The sequence below is a fragment of the Pelobates fuscus genome, chromosome 11 (genome assembly GCF_036172605.1).
Source record: "Pelobates fuscus isolate aPelFus1 chromosome 11, aPelFus1.pri, whole genome shotgun sequence".
In the NCBI taxonomy this organism is placed as follows: Eukaryota; Metazoa; Chordata; class Amphibia; order Anura; family Pelobatidae; genus Pelobates; species Pelobates fuscus.
In genome coordinates this window covers 92,175,719-92,201,450 of record NC_086327.1, presented here as the reverse complement: position 1 = coordinate 92,201,450, position 25,732 = coordinate 92,175,719, and the positions used below count along the sequence as shown (strand labels likewise).

The 25,732-nt window shown below is 36.5% G+C and overlaps 1 protein-coding gene across 1 annotated transcript in view; it reads left to right on the top strand.

Moving 5' to 3' along the window:
* The window catches only part of ESPN (espin), a 223,353-nt gene extending 204,953 nt beyond the window's left edge, over positions 1-18,400 (top strand). The window contains exons 13-15 of the mRNA XM_063436450.1: positions 14,506-14,585; positions 15,702-15,713; positions 16,739-18,400. Of these exons, the coding sequence (XP_063292520.1) occupies positions 14,506-14,585; positions 15,702-15,713; positions 16,739-16,886 (240 nt within the window). The 3' untranslated portion in view covers positions 16,887-18,400. The remainder of the gene's footprint in view (positions 1-14,505; positions 14,586-15,701; positions 15,714-16,738) is intronic.
* Positions 18,401-25,732: the final 7,332 nt, after the last annotated feature.

Genomic DNA, 25,732 nt, shown 5'->3' with positions numbered 1-25,732 from the left:
AAAGTTATGAAGGGATCAGCAAGGCCCTGTTAAAGTACTTGGGTAGACAGTAATAATCTTCTTCTTGTAATAACTGTATGTGAAGGGTGGGCTTATAACGTCAGAGATCTGTAAATCGCTGCAGATATAAGCAACTGGGTTCAAGGCAAGCATGACAGGGGACCTCCTACACCTTAACCTAATAAACAGGCAATATTAGATACGTCACATTTAGGCATCCACCTGCCCAACTTCTGGTATTCTCTTAAAATAGTCACTCTGATAAAAGAAATGAAAATGTAGTGTGGGTAACAGAGGGAGGGGCCACAGAAGGCCCTCCTGAAATATCCCGGTCATTGTAGTCATGCTAAGGGGAGATGAATAGTGAAAAAGAAAAGGGATGAGGGTATGTTTCAGTATATAGAATCTGTTGTATTGTGTATCTTCTTCTTCTGAAGCTTCACCCTAGTGAGGTGAATGCAAAGTGAAGGCAAATATTCTATATTTGCATACAGGTTGAATGCAATACTCTTCCACGTCCTCCAAGTCTTTGTACATTTGAGTGAAAATAGACAATTGCAGTTACTTGCAGTATGTTTAAAAGTCAGTTAATTGTTCGTATATGAACGTTGCCTAATGTGTCCAATAAGATACATTTTAAGATTCCCGTAAGTTTTTCTCACATTGGACTTGGTTCTGTGTCATATCTAGTGATTGGATATCAGTTTTACCATAATTGCCACAGGGAGAACTGCTTTTTGTCACCACCAGGTCTATGCTGGCTAGGAGGCAAACTGGGCAAATGTCCCGTGGGCCAAAAAGGCCACTGACTGGTGTTGACAGGGGAGATCAAAAGATCTCGACGGCTGGTCCATTAAAAGCCAACACTACTCCAGAGCTTGATCAGAGAAGGGGCTTCATCAGAGAGTGGGGACAAAGCTCTCCCTCACTGGCCAGCTCTGTATTAAGCTGGTTGAAATACGATGCTAGTGTGTGCTTGTGGTCGGCTCCTCTTATTTAAAGTGTGTAGACCAGAAGCAAGTTTCCAGATCGCTAAACAGAGCATTGACCCCAGGTTACCATGGCAATGCTATAATATCTTCCTAGAAGTACCTATACCTGTCTGCACCTCCTCTCCCAAGGTAAGGGGGGAATAAACTTTGTCTAATATGTTGTTGTTTTTTTACTTTAAGAAACCATCCCTATCCCCGCACAGATTGAAATTAATAAAATTTTACACCCTGCTGGCTGTCAATTAGACAGCTGATCCTGTTACTTCCTGAACGTTTAGTTCGGTGGAGCTAATCTCAAGAGCAGGCAATAGCCCAGAGCACCTGCCTTGAAAATATTCCTTAATGAGCTGCACTAGGAAGTCTCTAATTGTATACTCACAGAAAATCTGCACTGGGCAAAAAGGGGAGGACTTGCAAATACTGCAGGCCAGAGATCTGCAGCTTCTGCAAGCTGTTTTAGCTGTACCCCAAAGGAAAAAACAAAACATAATTACATGCATGCATATTTACATTGGAGGGATATCTACTAAATAGTGACTTATTTCATTTGGGCAGTGGAGTGTCCTTTTAAGACATCTTACCGACATTTTACATTTTCAAGAAACTTATATTCATTGTAGTGCTCATCTGAAAATGCTTCAAAAACCCAGGAAATGTCTAGCCTAATTTTAAATCCTTGTTCTCCTGCCCTAAACTCCCAAAACGTCTGCACAAGCTTTTTATCTTTTACTGGAGAAACCCAATTAGTAGTGCGGTGTAAAAAGGCTAAGTACAACTCCTTGCTGCAGAACTGATAGAAACAGAAAAGAGAAAAAATGCTAGACTTGTGCATATGTTTTTCCCAAATTACTATTTGTCGGAATTTTGGGCAATCGGTGGGTCTATGAATCACCATATAATCAAATTACAAAGCAATTAATTTTTAACATGAAGCAATAGAAATAGTAATACTCACCAACAAGTGTTCTCTAATAGCTCATGATTCAGGCCATGATTCAAGGTTTTTTTTCCCCCCCCAAGATAAATTCCTGTATATTATATTTCTTTCTGATTAATCCTCCCTCCTTCCTTAATCACTTCTGTTTTTATTTTCTTTGTGTTTGTTTTAACCCTCTTACAATCTTTAATTCAGTTACTTTTTAACCTTCCACAATACTTCTAAATTCCCTGCATCTATTTCTGTTTCACTCACCCACCTACACATATGTCATAATTTATTTCTGTTTAACCCATATCATTCCATCTGACCCATTTCAGAGAAGGTTTAAATGGACAACTGTAGCTTAATTGAGTAGTCTAGGTGTATAGAACATGCCCCTGCAGTCTCACTGCTCAATTCTATGCCGTTTAGGAGTTAAATCACTTTGCTTATGCAGCCTTAGGTCACACTTCCCTTCATGTGACTTACAGAGCCTTTCTAAATCAAGTCATATAATGTTTACACTTCCTTAATTGCAAATTCTGTTTAATTTAAAATGCGATATCTCCTGCTCTGTTAATAGCTTGCTAGACCCTACAGGAGCCTCCTGTATGTAATTAATTTCAATTTACAGAGCAGGAGATAAAATATTGTAAGGTAAGTTACATCTGGTTGAAAGTGAAACCATTTTGTTTCGTGCAGGTTGTGTTAGTCACAGCCAGGGGACGTGTGGCTAGGGCTTCATAAACAGAACATTTAACTCCTAAATGGCAGAGAAGTGAGTAGTGAGGCTGCAGGGGCATGATCTTTACACCAAAACTGCTTCATTAAAGGGACACTCCAGGCACCCAGACCACTTCTGCCCATTGGAGTGGTCTGGGTGCCAACTCCCACTACCCTTAACCCTGCAACTGTAAATATTGCCGTTTTCATAAACGGCAATATTTACCTTGCAGGGTTAACTCCTCCTCTAGTGGCTGTCTACTAGACAGCCACTAGAGGGCACTTCCTGGTTTATAGCACAGGTTTTCTGTGCTATAGCTTCCCTGGACGTCCTCACGCTATGTGAGGACCTCCAGCGTCGCTAAAATCCCCACAGGAAAGCATTGAAAGCATTTTCAATGCTTTCTTATGGAGAGGTCTAATGCGCGTGCGCCGGTGGCCTCGCTATCGGTCTCCCTCGCTAGATGACGAGGAACATCGGCACTGGTCTCAGGTAAGTCACTGAAGGGGTTCTAACCCCTTCAGCAACATGGGATGGGGGGTGGGATGGAGAAAGGACATGCAGTGCCAGGAAAACAATTTGTTTTCCTGGCACTGGAGTGCCCCTTTAAGCTAAAGTTGTTTTGGTGACTATAGTGTCCCTTTAAGATCCCATAATGATCTAGACGACCTTTACTCTTTCTACAAGGATTGTGAAAGGGGCCATGCTTGCTCAGGTATGTTCATGACACCTGTTGCCCTGTCTAATATCTAAATCCTCGGTATTTACCTTCCCTTAAAAGATAATACGCTTTATACTGAATACATACTAATGCATACAGGCAATAATTTCTGCCTGACAAAGGGGATCTTTCCACAAAGAGCAGTGTTACCTGTTCAAAGAAAGGACCACTATTAAAGAAAATACAATACTTATCAAAGACAGAAATTTCCTAAAATGGAGCAAATAACCCAAACTTGGCAAAATATTCAGCCCTAATGAGTTTCATGCAGATTTTAAACAAAGCCAAGCATCGGGCATGTGGGAGAAAATTTGATGAAATAGAAGCAACAAACAATATTATATATTCATTGCGAATATATGAGAATGCATTCAAGTGGTTAAAAGGAAGACTGTAACTTTAACATAAAATATATTTATTTTACTATTGCTCCTGGTATGTTTATATTGACAAGCCCTCTGTTTTTTTTTTTTGTTGTTTGTTTTTTAAAGGAAAAACAATGCTCTTTATTCCAGCACCAGTAAGGTTTGCTCTTGCAGCCTCTCGGTTTCCAATGAAGTCATCATTAATGGTGACTTTTGTTTATTCTAGTGCATGGAGAAGTTTTAGACACATAAGTGGACAAAAAAAATGCTTTTCATCAAGAAACATTGAATCCATTGAGAAGGAATGGACGCATTTGGTGTCATCATGCTCGGCATGACGGTGTCGAATGTGAAGATCTTTTTTTTTAAAGGTCTTAAGGAGGAAGAGTCTCCTAAAGTCTGATGACTTCCAACAATTCCATTTCTCAGAAATGGCAATGTTGTACATTATCTGAAAGAAATGGCAGGGTCTATGCACCAAAATCCCTTAATTAAGATGAAGTGGTTTAGAGTGTCCCTTTAAGATACAATTCTGTTGTCTGTAGAGCTAGGATGTGTTCAGTAAAGAAGGGATTGTGGAGATATTTTTAAAACTGAGGCCAAAATATCTCAAATTGGAGAGTTTTAAAAGTTGGCTATATTGCCCTCATTTCATTTCAACAGTTCCTTTGAATAAACCTCCACAAAATATAAGCCTATCCAACAATATTAAATCGAGGTCATATTCATTGTGGAAAAACTAGGAATCCAACAAGCATATTTGTAGTGCTTTTCTGCTTTTCTGAATTTGCATGGTGTGGGCATGACTAAATCTTTCTTTTTATTTCTGACGAGGCATTTAAATTGCAGTATATTGTATTTCCATAAAATTACTGGGTTCCATCATTGCCATGCTGTCTTTATTGAAGAGGGTTTAACTTGGACAATATAATTGCACAATCAATTCTGCACTACACATAAAAATATATGCCGTGTGTGTATACTTTATATACTGCAAGTTTAAATGGTTTACATGGTCATTTAGTGGTGTAATTGCGTGATCTGCTACTTAACATGATCATCTTTACCAGTCATCCTCATGAGCATCAAATATTTTGTGCTTGTTTCTATAACAAAATGAGACTCTGCATGATTAAGGGAAGTGTTAACCAGAACATTGATGGTATGTACTATAAGTCTGTCTACTTGCCTCGATAATTAGTTTGTAGTTCAGAGAACCACAAGACGTGTTCCACAATGCCATTACACCACTAAAAACATGTAGAATTTATGAGTGCAAAGAAAGGAAAGTATCCTGTATCCTGAGGGATTTTTTTCCCTCTGTTTTTTTTTCTCTGCCATAGTTTGAGGCCGGTAGTTATTATAACCCTGAAGGATGGAGATATTCCCATGCACACAATGCTATTTTGGGACCCTTTGGAGAGCTAATGACAGAGGATGATATTAATCGTATTGAAAAACAAATCGAGAACCTTCAAGTGATGCACAAAGTCCAGAAGGTAGAGACTGAACTTGAACAACTGGAACATGAACTACAACAACTGCTTCCTGTGTCTGCTGCTTTGTCCCAGGAGCACTTCACTGTTAATCCAAAGCAGATGCAAGGTAGGGCTGATGATCTCCCAGCTTGGTGTAGCAAGATTTCCACCCTTTTAAAAAGCATGGCCATACTCTTGGCAACACTCGGTGGAAAAGAAGCTGATCTTTCAGACTTGGTGAGTCGAGACCAAACTGAGCAGCCCCAACACACCTCAAAAGATAGTGGAACAACTATTGGTAGATCTCAATCATTTAGTTCCACAAGAGAGGAGGTTGAAAAGGAAATAAAGCAATGTGGTGTTTCTGTGAAAAATCTAAAGGCTAATTATGAATTATCTACTCAGCATCAAAGTGCTTGTGAAGATTCAAACAGAATATATAAAAGGAAAAGATCATTACCAGTAGGGACCACTCCATACAGCTATGGAAGGGAACCAATCTTAGAGGAAGACTACATAACAAGTACAGAGCCATTTCATGTTTTAAATGACAATATGTCTACACACCACGAGGAGCCACCCATCATTTTATCCCATGCCCAACTAACTTACCAGGATGAGGATATTTTTCCAAGGGAACTAGAAACAAATGACCAATCCACTATAATAGGGACATTTGGGGAGCCTTTGTTTAGCCCTGATCAAATGACGCGAAGTCTTCCTGTACAGACAGAACTCAGTTGTGTTCAAGATTACATTGATATGAGAAAGGAAAGAATTGTTTATCTTTTTCTTGACCATTGGAAAAAGTGGACGTTCACAGAGTCCATTAAAAACAATAATACAAAAAAGAAAGGGTCCAGTGACACTATTGATGCCGAATTGAGAAGTGAGACAAATGTTCCCGACAGTGATGATACAAGGGCAAAAATATCCAAGGGGCCAAGTGATGATGATCGGCTTCTTTATTTTATGAAGCAAAGGCAAGTAGTTGGGAAGTTAATTAGCCATTGGAGAAATATTATATGCCAAGTTCCAACAAGGCAAATACGTCGTCTGAGCCGAGCAAATATGCTTTACTGGCCTGAACATTTTCTACCACATGTCAATGGATCTCCAGTAGAGTATTCAAGTCTAACATTAGATCTCTTCATGTTGGGCTATTTCCAGTTATTAGAAATGACAATGTCAAGAGAAGAGCGAAAATTTCGACACATATTATGTTATGAAATGTTTGACCGTCTTGGCAGTCATAGTTGGGAGCTGATTAGAAACTTTCACAAAGTAGTAATGGAAGAAATAGAGTTGGGGAAGAGGGATTGGACTGATGGATTTGAAGACCTAAAGCAGCAGTTTTTTGGAGATAGTGTGGTGGGGGTCTTAGAAGACATAAGAGAAACTGGACCACTAGAGGAGACTGTAACCCCCAAAAAATCTTATCAAGAGCCTCAAGTGGTCCCAGAAATGAAAGTGAAAGAAAGTTTAGCCACTCCAGAAGAACTTGCACCAATGTCAAAAATTAGAAAGGACTCTATCCAGTTGGTGTCAGAACTTGGAGAGTTTACGAATGATGATATATGTCGATATATTGATCGCAGTTTTTCATTTTGGAAAGAAAAAGAAGCGGAAATGTTTGATATATGAGCTCTTTTCTGACCATTTATTCCAGTAAATATTTCCCTGTGGTAAATGATTTACCATAAGCAAAGCAAGCTATTGCACGTGACGCATCGTGTTAACCGCCACGCAGTATGTTTTACTTAACACAAGACAGGAGGCTATTTCAGGAAGGTGCAGATTTGTCTAGTGAGAAAAACAAGGGAGCATTCTTTCAAAATGTGTCTAAAAATCTATATGGTACATTTTTTGTTTGTTCAGAAATAATTACTATCAGATTAAATTGAGCACCAACATAGTAAAAAAAACAAACAAACAAAAAAAACCAATGGAATTTATCTTGAGATGCACCCCCCATCCCAAAAAAACAAACCAAAAGCTATTCATGAATATAATAATATTATGTTTCCCTTTAATTAAAATCAGGCTTAGTAGTACTGGTATAAATATTGCTTAAAAGTCTTTGACCAAAGTTGTGTTGTACAGTATTTGAAAATATTCAATAAAATACAGATTTCAAAAATATATTAATTAATCTTTGACAACCACCATCTTTTTAAAGCAGCTGGTTATTCTATATATCTTATTTTTAAAAACATGTATAACTAAATTATATCCATTTTGGCATAATAACGTTTAATAAAATAAATGATTAAATCAGGCAACACACATTCTGCATGATCGGTAAGAAACACTGTGTGGAAGAGTGCTCTAGGGCTTATAAGATGTAGAATAAAATATCCAAGTGGAAAAAATTGAGAAGATTGTGTAAAACATAACTTGACGATGGTGGAGATGTAACAGGTAAATGTGTTCTCTTATCAGTAAACAGAAATATAGAGCTGGCACTCGTGTTTATAGCTAGATATTTCGGGCAGGAACGATAAAGTAGTAAATATGATTTTTTTTTTTTTTGGTGTGCATACATTATTAGCATTCGAAAAATGTGTGTTTTATGGTTTGAAAGATTTGTATTTTGTTTTTAACTTTGAAAGTATTTTAGTCTTACCTAGTCCCGCTGTATAACAATATATGTGCCAGGTTTGTCATTCTTAAGAGTTGTATTCAACAACCCTAATGGCTTGTCAGGATGGTGTTTATCCCTTTCTTGGGCAGTCACCGTGATTAGAAGTTATCCTGATCAAGCTTGTTAAGTTATGTTAAGTAGTGCTTACCAGACACAAACTTAGAAACATAAAAATCTGATGTTCCTAATACCCCTAGACAGAAAGCTACCACCATCTTCACGTTTCTGATTATGAAATGCTAACTGAAACCGGTTAGAAGAATTGCAATCTCAATGCTTTGGAGAGCTTTAGAGTAATATGTTAAAGGCTTGATGCAAGTTGCTACCTGTATTTAAAAAATATTACTCTGTATTACAAAGTAATGACTTTACATATCAGTATGATTGCCTAAAATGTTAGTTTTCCATTGACGTCAACATTTTAGAGCGTTTAAGTTATCTAGAGACTTGTACACACATCCTCTTTATATAAATCTGAATATTCTCGTGTATGGAGTGCCACCAAAGATATGGCTCTTCTATGTTTATGTTATAGATACAAATGTTTAAAAGAGTTTGGAGATTTAATGTTACGAATGAAGGATGATCAAATCAGTTACTTTTGGAGAAGGCACCAATAACAAAGAGGGGAAGGATAGAAAATAATATATTGAATATACTGTTGATATTTATTAAATAAAGGTTTTACAAAGTTTTAACAGGAAAAAATACACCTCGGATGTTCCTTCCTTAACAATCCCCTGCAATACAGTACTGTTGACGAACACCAATGAGTTTAAATAGAATTAGTGTTCGGATTTTTTTCTTGACTATATATATTATTTCATTCGCTGAGTTAAGTATTTAAAGATGGAGTGACCTTAGTAACAATAAAGTGTAGAATGAGCGGAGTTAGCCTAGGGCTTTGAAAATAATCTAGTGGTTTTTAGGAATTGTTACCGGTGAAATTTGGACGGTTAATTGCCGGGATACCTCCCCTTTTTTCTCCTTAGAGGTCAAGAAGGGAGCAATCCAAATAAATTCCTATATTTCTTGTTACAAATCCATAGCTTAGTGCTTGCAGTGTTTTCAATTCAATAATTCTCTCCGTATTTCGTAGGGCACTTATAGTACATTTTATTAGAATTAAAATAATTATTGTATCACACTCATAAATTTCAGTCTGGCTTGGTTTTGATTTTACATTCTATGTCTGTTTAAAGATTTATTTCGCAAATAAATAAAAAAACTTTGGACTTTGTCTTTGACTTGTTTGTATTGGTTGAGTTGAAACAAAGAAAAGTATGTTACCTTGTAGACAGAAATTCTCCTTACAACACACAATGTATGAAAGGTGATTGATTGCCATTGAGACCCACTGTTATATTGGAACTACAAAGAGTACAATGAGAGCAACTTGCCCCAATTTGCATTATTTATATACTATGGGGAAAAATCAGAAAACACAATATGCAAAAAATATTAACGAAAATAACAAAATATTGAAACGACACATAAATGTTGGCTAGTTTTTTTAATGATGTATTTTGGTTCAAATGTTTGTAAATTCCCTAACTCACCCCCAATTAAATACTGGAATATGGTTTAATGGAATTAATAAATAAAGCAACTGTTAATGATGGCTGTTTTAATCTGTAGAACAATGGCAGAGCATCTTAATTAATTAAAAAATTGTCAAAGCTTTGTAGAAGTTTAATGTAGTTTTAGTGCTACCCATTGCATAGGGTTGGATAGGCAACGTTCGGCACTCCAGATGTTGTGGACTACATCTCCCATGATACTTTTATAACGCTAATGCTGGCAAAGCATCAGGGGGGATGTAGTTCTCCACATCTAGCGTGCCGAAGGTTGCCTACCTCTGGGCCATAGAGTGTTCTTTTCATATGTTCAGCATCTTTTTAGATACATTCAATAACAAATTCACATTTTCATTAATGGTCTCTTGATAATATGTACTATGATGCACCTGAGCTCTCTTTCCTGTTTGGCTGCTAATTAGCTGATGTTGAAACCAGAGAGACCAGGCAGGTTATATGTGTGACCTAAATATCTTATGTGGTGTTCAGCTAGGTTGAAATACATGATTAACCATTTCCTTCCAACTCATTATATAGAGGATTTATACCTTAAACCTCCAATTAATTCTCTGTTGTTTCAGTATTTAATTTCACCTTGCAGCTTAATGGTTTTTACAATGTGACAATCACAACAAAAGTGCAAAACAGTGAATATCAAATAAAAAATAAATAACACTAAAGGGAGTACCCCAAAGACTTCCTCTGGTCTTCAAACACATATATAACAATAGTAGGGGAAATTGCATTAATGTCAAAACAGAAAGCCAAAACATAGTGCGTAACTGTGTATAACAAAATATAATATGCTCACACTTAATATGCCAAATTTATGAATCTCTTCCAGTTATTTGATGTGCCTCATACGGGCCAGATTTCAAGGTTTCCAAGGGGAGTATTCACTCCCACCAATAAGGAACCATCGATAATGGGGAAATAGACAAAGCAATAAAATGCAAGGAAATAAATAAAATCAGATCAATTTATCACTTTCATTGAAGTTAATAACAGCAAGCATAATCACAGAAGTCATTGCAAGTTGTCCTTTGTGTTTCATCCTTTTGGAGACTTCCTCTGAGACCATTCATGTGTTAAAAGTCAAAGAACACAAATTCAAATCCCCCCTGCTTTTCAGCGTCCTTTTAAACACTTTTGATTGGCCTCTTTCCTCCTCCAGCTGAATTGAATTACACAATACAACACTCAACAACGAGAAAATAGAAAAACGTTATAGATAGACATTGGAAAATGTTATCTAGAGACCCCATATTGAGCAAAGTAATAAAGTAATCCCCAAGAAGGCACCTATAATATATATAAAAAAAAAAACAACATAAAAGTATACTAGACCGAAGTTATAAAAATACTTCAACTAATATTAAAAGAAAATGTTTTAATTAAACGTGTAAAAACCCAAAGACTACTGCGAGTAAAGAACTTGGCCACAGGTGAAAGTTTTTAATAAAAACCAACATAAATTGCAATATGAAACGTGTTATTTATTTGCAACAAAATCCATGATAATACGAGGCAAGAACATGTAAAAACATGGAGGAAAGAATGCTAGAACACCAGTAAAATATTAAATACAATTTTAAAAATCACATAGTACCCATACATTGCAATAGTTGTTAGAAATGTAATTGGAAGGTTTCTTATTTTGTTGGTATATTCTATTAGCCATGAAGGGAGGAGACAGAGGAGGAGCACAATGAGTACACTATATAGATTTTTTTCAGGCTGCAACAATGTCCACTATAGTACATATGCTTAGTGAACTGCATTACTGTAGGTATTGAGCCCCATGCAGGAATTATGTTTACATTATGATAATGGCATTTAATATTTTAGAAAGCTCCATTTCCTAGAAATGTTGTCAGGTTCCTTAAAGGATCACTATAGGGTATAGGAACACAAACATGTATTCCTGACCCTATAGTGTTAAAACCACCATCTAGCCCCCCTGGGCCCCTCATCCCTCCATAAATATAGGAAATTCTTACTGTATTCAAGCCTGAAACTGTAACTCTGCATGCTGTTAGACTCAGAAAAACAAGCAGTCTGCTGACATCATCAGAAGTGGTAGCCTGATCCAATCACAGTGCTTCCCCATAGGATTGACTGAGACTGACAAAGAGGCAGATCAGGGGCAGAGCCAGCATGATTCAAACATAGCCCTGGCCAATCCGTATCTCCTCATAGAGATGAATTCAATCAATGAATCTCTGTGAGGAAAGTTCAGTGTCTGCATGCAGAGGGAGGAGATACTGAATGTTTGGATGCATTTTAGGCAGCCATGACCCAGGAAGGATCTCTAACAGTCATTTGAGGAGTGGCCAGTGAAGTTATCACTAGGCTGTAATGTAAACACTGCATTTTCTCTGAAAAGACAGTGTTTACAGCAAAAAGCCTGAAAGTAATGGTTCTACTCACCAGAACCAAATTCAATAAGCTGTAGTTGTTATGGTGACTATAGTGTTCCTTTAAAAATACCATTAGCAGGTTATTTGACCATTTTTTTATTTATCTGGGTTTTTTATCATACCTACTGTACAATTAAAAATTATATTTTGATTTATATACTAATATTTTTAATGTGAGATAATGCAAAATAAGGAAAAGCATTTCATGTCTGAAATTTGTTTATCCCCCAAATATTTCTGTAAAATGTGAACAAATAAATGAATAGCAATTTTTTTTATTCTTAACTGCAATCTATGCACACAATTGCCAGTTTAATGCTTATATGCTCTCGTTATGCATTCTGTGTTCTAAATATGTTATGTCTTAAAATAAAAGTACATTTGTGATGATGGTATTGGGGGCGCTAAAATGTGTTTTATTAATTGAGGCGAAAGTTAAAATAAAGGCACAGGTTGAGTGTAAAACAGGGAAGTATCTGTTCAGAGAACGGATTTTAAATATTGAATGAAACCTCACTACTGAACAGGTTGGAGACATTTATTGAAAGGGATATGACCCAGTCAATCAACCGAAGTGTTCAGCTGGGTAAATGTCAGCGGGTTACTGTCTATCACTATGGTGTAGGAGTCTGGGTCCTCTAAATTGAATACAATTCAATGATTGTTGACAGTTGCATACCTCCCAAAATATCAAATAGACAAAGAGTGACACTTTAATTTTAGGGGTATGACAGGGGATGTGACCAGGGCAGCCTTTATGAGAAATTTTAGGTAATTAACTAATAACAATTTATGCAACTAAAATGTAATTGAGAACATGAACAATGTAGCTTATTTACACAGACCGACTTCAAAACACATTTATTCTTGTTTAAAGACACATTACTGTGAGTATTATTGCAGTGGAGCTCCATTATTGAGTTATCTGAATGTGCAAGAAAGACCTTAGAATAAAAAAAGGGGGTCATAGGTATTGGACTCAAAATAGAGACTGTCCCTGTTAAATAGGGACACTTGGCCGGTATGCAGTGTTACCCCTGCACAGGATCTAGCACACTTTTACAGCACCATTTCTGAAACACCAATTTGGTTGCAGTTGTTGGTAAGTAACATGTACATCTCAACTATTTTTCTAATGTTCCCATATATTTTAAATCCCAATATTTCTAACCCTTCCGTTAGTGGAAAAAAGAGGAGTCAAGATTAAAATGAAAAAAAAAAATCAAGCGTTTGCATCATGCAAACAATTCAGTTGCATCCTTTCACCTTAGGTGGCTAATACGTCTGTCCTCATACATATCTTGAAAATCTGTTAGCCTACTTTAGAAAAAGAAAAGGTTGAAGAATCAGGTGATAACATTCCATTTAATCTGAACACCGGTAGGGTAGATTTGACTAAATCTTAAAACTACACCCATGTATTGTTTCTGATTTTGTGTATTTGATAATAAGCTCAATAAAAACATTTATTTGAAAGAAGAGGAAATAAAAACTGCACCCTGCAGTATCAATAGCGGTTTAAATTCAATATTTGCTTTGAAACATTACCATGTCTTATTTGTCCATTGAATTGGTACAAAATAAAAATAAAAAAAATATCACCTAAGATGGTAATATCAGGTGCTCTGGGGGGGGGGGGGTGTTAAAGTGCATGTTTAGGGAGTTCTTACAATGAACACATTTTAATGATCATCATTAAAATACATTTAAGAAAACAAATACAGTAAATGATCAATTGTTCTTATTAGTGTTATTTTTACCATTAATAAATTAAATTAAACTTCATTTTATTTTTTTTAAAGGGACATACAGGACTTGGCAATTATTGTTTTTTTTAAACTGTCAAGAAAGACTTTTGAACAAACATACAAACTCAAATGAAGCAAGAAGAATATCCCTTTAAAAGACTTGGATCTTCTAGCTTTCTTAGATTGTGTGTTTCCTCAAGTTAAGAAGGAGTGTCCAAAATATTTAAATTCTGAAATATGTGTGGAACCTTGCATGGTTCAGGGAAATGTTATATAATTTATGCTAATTTAATTTCTGGAATACACATTAATACTATTTAGGTATTTGTTAATAGATTACATATTTAGCATATGGTCTATCAGTGTACATACAATAACAACATTATGCAAATATGCATGTATAATGATATTCACAATTACAAATAAAAAGTATTTTATCAAAGTATAGTAACAATCGTTTATTTTTGTTATATTAAAGAATATTTAAGATATTTACAGATATGTATATCTTTAAATGCTATATGAGACACAACATTTTACTTAGTTGGTCATGAAAACATGATGTGTAAGCATACGGTACCTAAGAAGGGAAGGTATATCAAATTTGGAAAAAAATAAAATGATATGCCTTTCAATAATCTACAGCATTGGTATAGATTATTGTTGTTAACAGATACCGGACATTTTTTATCAATATTTAAATTTTTTGTTTTTAAAACATATTTTTTTTCCACCTACTTCAACTGCAATGGCTATATGTAGCTTTGAAGTTTGTCAATGTATAATATGTACCTAAGAGTCTAATAATAATATAGCTATATCACTGTTTTATCAATGTCCTACACAATGTAAATGCGTAACAAATATATGTTTCTTTATTATTCTGATGTTTCTATTATATTCTTTTTCTGTTACAGGACCAGGAAGAATCCGAACGCTTGTCTACCTTGCCAGCATGGCGCAGAGAAATCTTAAGGAAGAAAATGGAAGAAGAGAAGTAAGAATTAGTTTTAATGAGTCAAAATAAGCTACCGCCTGATGGGTCTAGGTTTATACGATGCTAGTGCAGGCTATAAGGTATACATCTAGGAAAAGCAGCAGGTGCTTCGCTGTCATGGCTAACAAAGGGGTGATTGTGTAACCAGTAGAAATTAGATATCGTTCAGCATTTATTTATTTTATTTAATCCTTGTAGAACTTTACAAAACAATCTAGTTGCCATAAAGCAATATATTTTCCAGAAATCTTAGTCAAAGATAACTGCATCACAATGAAGGTTCTGAACCTCGAGAGCTGCCACCATCTCTTCTTGGTAGTCCTGCTAAAGAAATCACTTAAAACTTTGAAAAGAGGAGAGAAGCACATCATAGGGGTAACATCAAGTGACATTACCACCAACAAAGAAGATTGTTGAGGTTTATCCGGCCTCCAGATAACCATAACAGATACCAGATTCCTTTTTGGAACACCTTGAATGTTCCTGTGGCCTCGGCATATCACAGTTCCTTGTCAGTCACTCTATTATATTATTATTGCAGTTAGTTAATAGATGTCTCCTACTGTGCTAAGTAAGTTGTCATTGCTCCTTACAACTCTGGTGTTGTGGCATCGTGACATAAACAGGCAGAATTGGGTGAGATTAATATTTACTTACAATTTTTTTGTCTTCTTGGAAACACTGATATGTAAAAAAAAGTACTACAATAAAAGGTTTCTGCTCTTGGAAAATCAAATTCACTTTGTGCCTAGGGATATTCAGCTACATCTCTCTGGTGAGGACCAAGAAAGTTGAAGGAAAAAAAAATCTAATTTAGGGTTGCTGTGCCTCTCATGCAGAGAGAACCTGTCAACATTTCTTCTCACCATATCTGCAAAAGATGTCAATGCTGCTACAGTAAATTATTTAATGTTAACAGTTGCCTGAGGTCTTATTACTGTGATTTTTCTAAGGCACCCAGTTGAAGAACCCTTTTTGGTTTTTGACTCAGGGCTTAAGAACCACTGTTGGGGACAGAGATAGCTAAACAGATATATGGTTAGGTTTTTATAGTTCTTTATAAGAGATTTAACGTTTTTTTTCTCTTTTTTTTTCTCTCCAACGTTCGTGTAACAGAGAACAGAAACGGTAAGTTCCACTTAACATGTAATTATATTTTGGTGGAAGGAGGGGTTATGTGTTTTGTTTTTTGTTTGTTTTGTGAATTTAACATACAAGATGTACAAGATGCTTGGGATTCAGACCAATGTTATGTTTTATTGTTTTTTTCCACATATATTGACTTAAACCCATCCTAAAACCAGTACAACACTATGCCCTAATCAACCGTAAACCCTAACATCTTCTATAAATCACATTTTGACACAGCAACTTTGATTGAATTCAGAGTATAACATTGACCTATTTTTATGAACTCCACACCTGCCGTATTTATTCCAAAACATGCTGTTTTAACCCTGCACCCATTGTAATAACCCCACAGTGTGCTACATAATTAACTCCAAATACAGTGGCACTGACACTGATCAGCCAAACATTAAAAACACTGACAAGTGAAGTGAATAACATTGATTATATTGCTGCTATGGCACCTGTCAAGGGGTGGAATATATCAGCCAGCAAATGCACAGTCAGTTCTTGAATTTCATGTGTTGGAAGCAGGAAAAATGGGCATGTGAAAAGATCTGAATGACTTTGACAAGGACCAAATAGTGATGGCTAGACAACTGGGTCAGAGCATCTTCAAAACGGCAAGTCTTGTGGGGTGGTCTAAGTATGCAGTATTTAGTACCTACAAAATATTTTTGTTCAACAAAATACAGTGAAAGTATTTGTGGATTTAAAATTAGAGATAAAATTTGAGTTTAATGAAACACTCCATGACAGCTTACTCAGTTGTCTACTTTATGGTGCAAACATGTACACCATTACTGTTCCCTACACAATAGTGCTTACAGTTGCAGTGGATTGCAAACATTGCTGCAGCTATAAATCCGCGTATTGCCCACATACATCTCAAATGGAAATTAGGCTATACATATACTTGTATAAAGCATGTCCACAACTATACTTTTAACTTTTAAGAACTTGCCAACTTATGATTGGTATTTTAAAAAATTATTTTTTAACTGCTATTATTCTCTGCACATTAGGAAAGAAAAGGAGAAGTTGAGGAAAGAAGAGGAGGAAAAAGAAAAAGAACAATCTGAAAAGCTAAGGACACTCGGTTACGATGAAACAAAGTTAGCACCTTGGCAGAGGCAAATTATTCTAAAGAAAGGGGACATTGCTAAACACTAATGGAAATTCATTTATAACCATTATACTCTTAATTTAATGTCAAACTGTACATCCTCACTGCCAGCTGTTCAATAGGTGAAGAGTGGAAGCATTTGCACAGCTGCACTTCACTATAACTGGATCATTTACTTAACACCCTGAGTGCCAGAGAGTGAGCAATGCATTGTCTACTACTCTGGAGCTCACATGGGTTAAGCAACAATTTGGATTTAAAGAATCAAGTTAAACCTACAAAAGGAAATGGTTGATATGTAATGTTGCAATATGTGGAATTCAGATGTTAGAATTACGACACAGGAAGTTTACATATATATTGTTCTGTAGCAAAATTAGAAAATGTGTCTCTTTATGTTTATTTTTTCATAAACTATATTCAGCGCTATATTCACTAGATATTATAAAAAATGTACACCGACTGAAGGCAACTGGAGTTCCGAGCTTGTTTCATTGAACTCACAACACATAGGATATTGTAAATCACTCACTTAATCCCCCGAGTGCCAGAGGGTGAGTAACCAATGCTTGGCAATGCATTGTCCACTGCTCAAATCTTGAGGCATCTATTCAACAGACAACAATGTAAAATATAGGGATGATGAAATAATGTCGGTTAAACTAGCACTGCTAAGAACTTTATTTTAAAAACTGTAGAAACTGATTGGTTGAACAGTTCTGCATGTTATATTAAATTGTGAAAAGAGTTGGCTCTCATTCTTTGAATACAACCACTTCATGTTTGAAAGAAAAATAAAAAAACGCACCAAATATTCATCCCAAAGAATGCTAACGCATTTCACATTATTCTACTTAGATCAATACTACCCCAGTCTGCCAACCACTAAACTAGTTACTTAAAAGATATTGTATATGCATTTTTCCTTACAAAAATAAAATAGCTCAGCCCAGAAGTGTTGCATTTCTCTCCTACTAAGAAAATAGGTTTCTGGTTTTTGGTTCTCCTCTTTTAAAGGGCAAATTTTCAGTTTCTGGTGGGTATCTCTAGAAAAGAGGAGCATGCCTCTTTTTTTCTGAAGGTTTTTACTTATAATCTCAGGGATTTCATAAAATCCTTGTCTGTATTCTTCTCCAGATTCAGATTTTAGCCTTGGCAATTCATATTTTGTAATTCATCAACTGTAATTCACTCACAGTTATAAAATATTGGATTTAATTAGTTAATGATATAAAACACGTGTTCATTATCCTTTTACAATAGAAGCAGACTGGCCATGTAATTGGTGTCACTCTATAAAAAAGTGATTTGGAAAATTGGCACCCATAACGCTTGTGAATTGCATTCCCTTGTAGGCTTGCTGAACATCATATAACATACGGTTTCTAATCATCTATTGAGTCACGTTTATCCAAATCTGTCTGTGAAAATCGAGAGCTTAATATTCTGTACCAACCTTGTAATACCACTTATTAGAATGACACTACAACCAGTTACTTCCATACATCTTAACAATCACCCTTGAAGATCAAGGAGATTGAGAATTAATCAGATACATTCGGTTTAACCCCTTAAGGACACACGACGTGTGTGACATGTCATGATTCCCTTTTATTCCAGAAGCTTGGTCATTAAGGGGTTAAAGGAACACTCCAAAAACCGTTTCCACTACAGATCACTGTAGTGATTATGGTGCCATGATGGACCTTGTGCGTTCTAAGCATCCAAACAAAGCCTGCCACCACCTTCATGACCTAAGCCATGCTGGGCAGTGTCAACTGGCCACTTTCAACAAATGAAAACCACCCTGCACTGCTTACTTCGCTGAGGGCTTTCCAGTTGCAGAGGAGGTGGAGGCAGACAACCGGTTGAACCCAGGTAAGTTGTTACACCATTCTCAAATGGTTTCACTACTTATCTTGTGAGGCCACCAGGGCACTTCTGGCACCATAGCCATGGCAGTGTGCTGTGTTGGTGATTAAGTTTGGAGTCTTCGTTTAAACCCTTCACTACAAAGTTATTTTCAATAGACGATAACACAGTAGATTAAACATAACAGTAATTACATGAATAAAACTGCAGAATAGAGATATAAAAAAAATACAAAATATAAATTTATAGAATTTCTATATTTTGTTTGTGGAAATATTGCGTGATGGGAGGGGTTATAAAGTATTCTACATTACAAAGTATCTCTGGTCATGAAATTAAATAGAAATAAATAATAAAAACTATTTTATAATACTGATATGTGTAATGCATAGTTAGGTTAGGAAAATAAATAAGTCCATGTTCTGCCTTGAACATGTATGGAGCTGCTGTTGATCCAAAAGAACGAAAAGTACTTGAAAGTATTTCAAAAATGAGAAAATCTAAATATCCTACGTGGCAGTGGCACTAGAATTGATCCGGGAACAACAAGCTGTCACATGCATATTACATTTTATTCATTTTAAAACTGAAATAATTGTAATGAATCTACTGGTGTTTTTTTGGAATTTGGATTCCTGAAAATTTCACCAAAATCTAAATTAATTGTTGTAAGTGGCCATTGTACCTACACACACAGTAAATACAGTTGCCTGGTTAAAACTTGACATCGAAACTTGCAATATAAACAGAACACTACTTTTTCTTTCCTCGTCAACTGCTATTATGAGTTTTTGTATTAATTGAGCCTTCTATGCTCCGGTTCAGTGAATCTGGGGATAGAACTATAGACCCTTTTGCACGAGACATAGGTACACATTCAGACTCAGATGGCTGGATTCCTTTTCTTTGGCATTTCAAAACTAAATGATCGATTCAATTATAATTGTATTGTTTTATTGTCTTGGAAATGTCTGAAAAACTGCAATGTTAAATCTTAACATCTTGGTATGTGTGTCATGATGGTAAGGGGCAAAAGAAGAATTCTGAAATCATCAATTATTAACTGGTTTTTAAATGCTATCAAAATCAGGACCCAAAAATTCCAAAAACGCTGCTTCCACAGAGATTTGATTTTCTAAAAGATATGAAAACCTTTTTCTTGAATTAAACATAAAATGGTGAATTGTGGGGAATTATACGGTATAATAATAATAAAAAAAAAAGGCTTAACTGTGATAAAAAAAAGTCCAGTTTGTAACTTTTTTCAATTACAGCTCTTTGGATATTTAATATTTTTTGCTCGCCAATTGACCACACGTCCGCGATTAGTGAATATACAAGTTAAATAAAAATAATGCTCCTATATGGAATAATATTCCTCTAAAGGGTTATTCTAAGCAAGAAAACCACTACAGCATGCTGTAGTAGTTATGGTGCCATGCTGGTAAGAGATCAAACTGTTTATGAATGGTTTGACACTAAACTGGGTCTCCTCGATATAGCTAAAGAGGAAGTTCTCTTTCTATTTTAGCTACATCAGTGCTGTCAAATTTTTAACAGCATCCATAGATCGTCATTGTCAGCCAATAAATGCTGCTAAAAAATATACACATAATTGATATAACAAAAAAAGAATGACGTTCTTGACTGCTTCAGCTGTATCGACCGCTTCAACTGTTTGACACAATATCAGAGGAAGGTGTTAGGGAACTCCAGGAACCATAACTACTACATCAGCTATTGTAGTTACTGTGATTAAGTGTACATTTAATATTATTTTTCGAAATGTGTAAAGTGTCATTAATGTCTTACTATAAAACGGAACAAGACACAGCGTTAAGCTGCTTTGTATTTTACTGTAGCAAGCAGCCCAACATTTTTGAAAAGGCATTTAATAAGAGATGCAAAGATAGATAGGAAGGCAAATGGAAAAAAAAACTATTAGTAAAAACTGCTATGAAAGGCAGAATTTGAAAAATGCAAAAATGCAAATAATCAATATTTTTCATTGGAAAAAAAAGATGCAAAACGGCATGTATGAAGAAAAAACAGGGTATATAGGCGCTCGCTATAACATAAAATAACAATAGGGGCTACTGTATACAATACAAGGATTCCCAAACCTTGTGTTATGGTGAAACAGAAGATATAAAATATGGCGTATACTGCGCCCAAAATATTATACGTACATACACCTCTGCGAGGAATAGTTGGTAAAATACCTCGAAATAATAAAACAGAAAAAAATAATAGTGCAATACAGTATATAACAGTGCAAATATTTGTGCACGGTAACTGTAAGAAAAACACTCACATACGGTAGAGCTATATAAGAGCTCTACTTTTTTCAGCGTGGACGGTATAATCCCCGTCTAAGGATACAGGATGGTAAAGATGGTATTGGTCCTCCAAATGCGCAATGGGGATAAAAGAGAAAAACGCTCTGATGGTGTAGTAAGTACTATAAAATCAGGGTAATAGGATAAAGTAATGTACTTACAATTTGTAGAGCAAGGACCTGCTCTAGTTTTCACAGCATGGGTGGTACTATCCCCACCTAAGGATATGATGGCACCAGGTAGTTAACAGGACATAGAAAAGTAATAGTATAAAATAATAAAAGATAAAAGTCTAAATGTATTAAAATAGACTATTTATTATAAAATATAGCATATATATATATATAGGTACAAATGTCCAAAGGAAGGGGGTCCCACTTGACGCGTTTCGCCTCTCCAGAGGCTTTATCAAAGAGGCTTTTTTGATAAAGCCTCTGGAGAGGCGAAACGCGTCAAGTGGGACCCCCTTCTTTTGGACATTTGTACCTATATATATATATATATGCTATATTTTATAATAAATAGTCTATTTTAATACATTTAGACTTTTATCTTTTATTATTTTATACTATAACTTTTCTATGTCCTGTTAACTACCTGGTGCCATCATATCCTTAGGTGGGGATAGTACCACCCATGCTGTGAAAACTAGAGCAGGTCCTTGCTCTACAAATTGTAAGTACATTACTTTATCCTATTACCCTGATTTTATAGTACTTACTACACCATCAGAGCGTTTTTCTCTTTTATCCCCATTGCGCATTTGGAGGACCAATACCATCTTTACCATCCTGTATCCTTAGACGGGGATTATACCGTCCACGCTGAAAAAAGTAGAGCTCTTATATAGCTCTACCGTATGTGAGTGTTTTTCTTACAGTTACCGAGCACAAATATTTGCACTGTTATATACTGTATTGCACTATTATTTTTTTCTGTTTTATTATTTCGAGGTATTTTACCAACTATTCCTCGCAGAGGTGTATGTACGTATAATATTTTGGGCGCAGTATACGCCATATTTTAAAACGGCATGTATGTATGTATACATGTACTTAAAAGGTTATTTACAAAATTCAGCATTTTAGAAAATCAAATCCAAAAGGCAAAATTAGGGGTAAAGTAATTAGCTGAGCTGGAGAATTTTAGTCTCATTTTTTTCACTTGGATTTAATTCCCCAGAAGTTAGTTTGGTAAATAAAACTGCTAATTGTAAAACGCATCAGCCTCTACACTTTTCATCTGTATTTTGTAAGAAACCTAATTCTCCATTCTCAAGTCTGAAAAGTCAGAAAAAGGTTTAATGTTATGCATTTACTCGAGCAGTGTTCTTTGTAACAATTAATTGTATTAAAACTTTCTGTTGACCCAATTGAGCAACTTTCAAAAAACAACTTATTAGAAATATCTTTGTTTGTTGACTGTACATCTTACTATAAGTATCTGTCGAAATGAATTTACCAGTACTATTACGTCTCCATTTCACGTGGGTTTTCAATGTTATATGTAAATAAATCACTCAATGTTTAATGAATGTTAGATATTAGACAATGTAAAATGCGTTGGGTGTACAATTTTTTTTTTCAAAATACATATTTTAAAGAGAATATATATATGGTAAAAAATATATAAACATATTTGGTTTATAAATTATATATGTACGCAGATGCCATACTCGTTGTCATTGCCATTATAGCAAATATTTTCTAAAATCTGTCATGCATTTCCTGCTTCCTTCTAGAAGTTATGTTCAGCATTTATGAAAAACAGATCTATTTGTCTATACACTAAGAAATAAATCTATAGTATGTTTTCAATCTATTCATGCATTGTATTTTTTTATTCCACTTAAGAATGAATGTATGTTTGATAAAACTATGGGGGAGATTTATCAAAGTGTTTTGTTCTGAAAGGGAATTTAAAGTGCTAAAAGTGGGGCAATGACAATGGAATCCAGGGGAACCAGAACAGAACATGTTGATAAATCTCTCCTATGTGTTTTTGTAATGATTGTGCTACATGTCTGCTCCCTTCTTTGCAAAAAATACATAAATAAAAAATGATATACTATTTATGGGATAGTTCTCCAGATTGACTTCATAGCCATCATTGGTGTCGGTGAAGCAGACACTATGCTGCTTGTAGATATATTTCTGTGTAGGCATTGTATTGTTCTTGGTGAACATTAAGGGATCAGTTTGAAAAGAAAACACATTTTTTTTTTTAGAGTTCTATATTGAAAATACTCAAATTGTCATCCCTCTACACCACCTATTGTGTATGCACAATTGCCAGGATATGCAGCCATATCCCGCAATAATTTATAAACGATTATAACCATTGCACATAAAATTTGTTTAACTAAAACAATTTCAGTTTGCGATGGTTGTCAGGACAGTAGAGTTAGTGCTGCCATTCTAGCACCAACGCTGCTGAGACCCCTTAAGCTACAAGGGCCAGTGGGGTAATATACAGATCTCCCTGCAGGACCATACATTGCTCTCTGTGCAGTCTGCACCTCCAGCTGTGAGCAGTTTTCTATTGATGCTCCTCCCTGGTCAGACACCTGAAGGGGGCATTAAGAGGGTTTGCACACCACCTGAAGCCCAAATCCCACTGGCAGCCAACCAGACAACTGGAGGGAAATTGCTGGACCACTGTGGAATAAGGTAAGCTGCAAAAAGGTAAGCAGAAGGGGGGGGGGGGATCAGCTGAATAAATAAATAAAACTAACAGCAATACCTGATGTGGCTATACAGTGAAATACAGCCTCTCAATACACAATCTACCTCCCAACTCAACATGTCACATCACCACACACACACACAGTCACATTGTCACACTCATCCATCACACACAATCACCATGTCACAGTCACCCCTTACACACAATCACCTAGTCATAGTCAACCCCACACTCACACAGTCACTCTGTCACAGTTACACTGCCACAAACACCCTGCCACAATCACTGTCATAGGCACTGTCATAGGCACAGGCACTGCACTGCCCCACAAACAGTATCAGTAATACTCACACAGTCATATCTCACGCACACAATACAGCCCCGCCATAAACACACACTCTCAGGCACATACATGTTACACAACGCCAGACATGCACACACAGGTACGAATACACTCTGCCAGACACATACTGGGGTTGTGTGTCTGTATCTGTCAATGTTTTTGTGTATATATGCATGCATATATCAGTGTGTCTGTATCCAATCTGGCAACATGGGTGTAATGTGAGGGTGATATGGTATTGGAGAATGTAGATGTAACCAATTTATTGACTATATTAGACATGTGCAATTCGTTTCGGTCCGGGTATTTCCGAATGTCCGAATTGCCGAAGTGGCAAATTGCCGAGGTCCCGAAGTTCCGAAATTACCGAATTTCCGAAGTGCTGAAGTGTCAAAGTGCCAAAGTGCCGAAGTTCCGAAGCACAGTATTGCCTAAGTACTAATATACTTACCCAGTGAAAGAAGAAGAATGTTACATTGTATACAATTTTAAATAAAAAGTATACAAACATAGCCAGGATTCACGTGTAAGCATTTGCAACACTTACAACAATCAAGTAACATACATTCAAATAAAATTTAAGTTACTTGGCCAGTCAGTGTAATGACAGGAATGAATAAGTAGATGACTCCCTAATTTCCACGGTATTAGGGAGCTATCTACTAAAAGGCTGAAAGACCTAAATTGGTCTTTCAGCCAAATAAAGTAAAGATGACTTAGTATTAGTAAATTATGCCCCTACTCGCTATACCGCGAGTGGGGGCATGTCTATTAAACAGTGAGCAGCCTCACTTATAATAAGGGGGGGACCTAATGTCCTCCCCCTGGCCCCCACCCCTGAGCGGTGGGTGGGGACCCTAAATACTAATAAGGGGGAGACCTAATGTCCTCCCCCTGACCCCCACCCCTGAGCGGTGGGTGGGGGCCCTATATACTAATAAGGGGGGGGACCTAATGTCCTCCCCCCTGGCCCCCACCCCTGAGCGGTGGGTGGGGGCCCTAAATACTAATAAGGGGGGGACCTAATGTCCTCCCCCCTGGCCCCCACCCCTGAGCAGCGGGTGGGGGCCCTAAAAAAAATGTCACATCCCCCCAGGTGACTAGGGGTCCCCAAACCCCTAGTCACCCCCTCCCCCCCCCCCAAAAAAATGATCCCCCTACCTACCCCCCTCACCCTAAAAATAATGAGGGGGGGACCTTTAACTTAGAACCTGTAAAAAAATAAAAAAAAAATAACTTACCATTCAATGTTTTCTTTCTTCAAAAATCTTCTTTTTTCAGCCCCAGAAAAGGGCAAATAAAAAAACCATAATAACCGACGCAATTACATGTGTGTAATGCTGCCTGACTGAGACATATCCCTGTGATCTACATCCTCTGGCAATAATGGTTGCGCATCACTCATTTCTTCCAACTGATGTGTAAATAACTCCTCTGACAGATCAAGTGAAGCGGCTGTGGTGCTAGTGTTGGTGGTGGCGGCAGGCGGGTGAGTGGTAACTTGAGAGGTGCCCGAACCTAAGCTGGAGGAGGATGGTGCGTCAAGGTTCCGAGCGGAAGCTGTAGAAGATTGGGTGTCCTGTGTTAGCCAGTCAACTATGTCCTCAGAACTTTTCGAGTTCAGGGTACGTGGCCTCTGAACACTGGGCATTAT